The 1009-nt window shown below is 60.0% G+C and overlaps 1 protein-coding gene across 1 annotated transcript in view; it reads right to left on the bottom strand.

The window, feature by feature from the left end:
* LOC104407258 (nicotinamide N-methyltransferase-like) overlaps positions 1-616 on the bottom strand; it is a 1241-nt gene extending 625 nt beyond the window's left edge. Inside the window, exons 1-2 of the mRNA XM_010016487.1 lie at positions 457-616; positions 21-228 (exon numbers count right to left, since the gene is read on the bottom strand). Coding sequence (XP_010014789.1) covers positions 21-228; positions 457-616 — 368 coding nt within the window. The remainder of the gene's footprint in view (positions 1-20; positions 229-456) is intronic.
* Between the last annotated feature and the right edge of the window lie 393 nt (positions 617-1009).

The raw sequence follows: 1009 nt of genomic DNA, 5'->3' as shown, positions 1-1009 counted from the left end.
CTGGTGCCCGGCAGCCTCACCTGTCCCCTTCCAGCTCGCACACGTATTTCACCACCGGGCTCCAGTCAAAGGCTCCCGGTTCGTTCTTCAGCCACTTCTCCAGCTCCCAGCGGTTCCGGTCCGTGTAGTCCAAGGAGATGATCTCCTGGAAGCGCTCACAGGCGGACAGAAGCTGGTAGATGGTGGGGCCGCAGCCGACGTCTATCAGGGTATGGCCACTGAGCCCGTCTGGTGTGGAGGAGGGAAAGCCCATCCCGGTGAGGCCATGCCCCAGGACAGAAACATCCCACCACGTTTCCACTATATAATATACTATATATAATACAGATACGTATGTATGTTTATATACGTCTATCAAGCAGCTCACTGTAGTGGGCACGCATGCAGCTGCCTGCAGCCCTGCAAATGGCGCTGACTGCTGTTGCCCAACTCCTGTCAGGGGCGTGGGATACTCACCCAGGGAGAACATTTTGGAGAGGCTCCTCAGGCTCTGTGTGAGCAGCGTGTTTGGCTGTCCCTGCGCGTTGCTCAAGCTGCAGAATTCCCTCAGATACTCCTGCGGGTCGAAGCTGCGCTGGTAAAACTCAGCGTCCGTGAAGGCAGCGGGAGCGTCCATCCTGCCGGGAGCGAGGTCTGCGCTCGCTCCTCCTGCCGCACGCTGCTCAGCCCCTGTGTACTTTCGGTTTTCCCCACCCTCCTGTGTCCTCCGCTCCGTCCCTGCGCGTTGCTCAAGCTGCAGAATTCCCTCAGATACTCCTGCGGGTCGAAGCTGCGCTGGTAAAACTCAGCGTCCGTGAAGGCAGCGGGAGCGTCCATCCTGCCGGGAGCGAGGTCTGCGCTCGCTCCTCCTGCCGCACGCTGCTCAGCCCCTGTGTACTTTCGGTTTTCCCCACCCTCCTGTGTCCTCCGCTCCGGCCACGCTCCCGTTCCCAAGCATGGCCCTCTCCCACACTCCATTGCTGCACCCAGCTTCGCTCTTTGTGTAGTAACTCCCTGTTGAAGCCCCCCA

The sequence above is a fragment of the Nestor notabilis genome, unplaced genomic scaffold, assembly GCF_000696875.1.
Source record: "Nestor notabilis isolate BGI_N333 unplaced genomic scaffold, ASM69687v1 scaffold18436, whole genome shotgun sequence".
Classification (NCBI taxonomy): Eukaryota; Metazoa; Chordata; class Aves; order Psittaciformes; family Psittacidae; genus Nestor; species Nestor notabilis.
The sequence above is the reverse complement of the archived record's forward strand: the minus strand, read 5'-3'. Positions and strand labels throughout refer to the sequence as shown.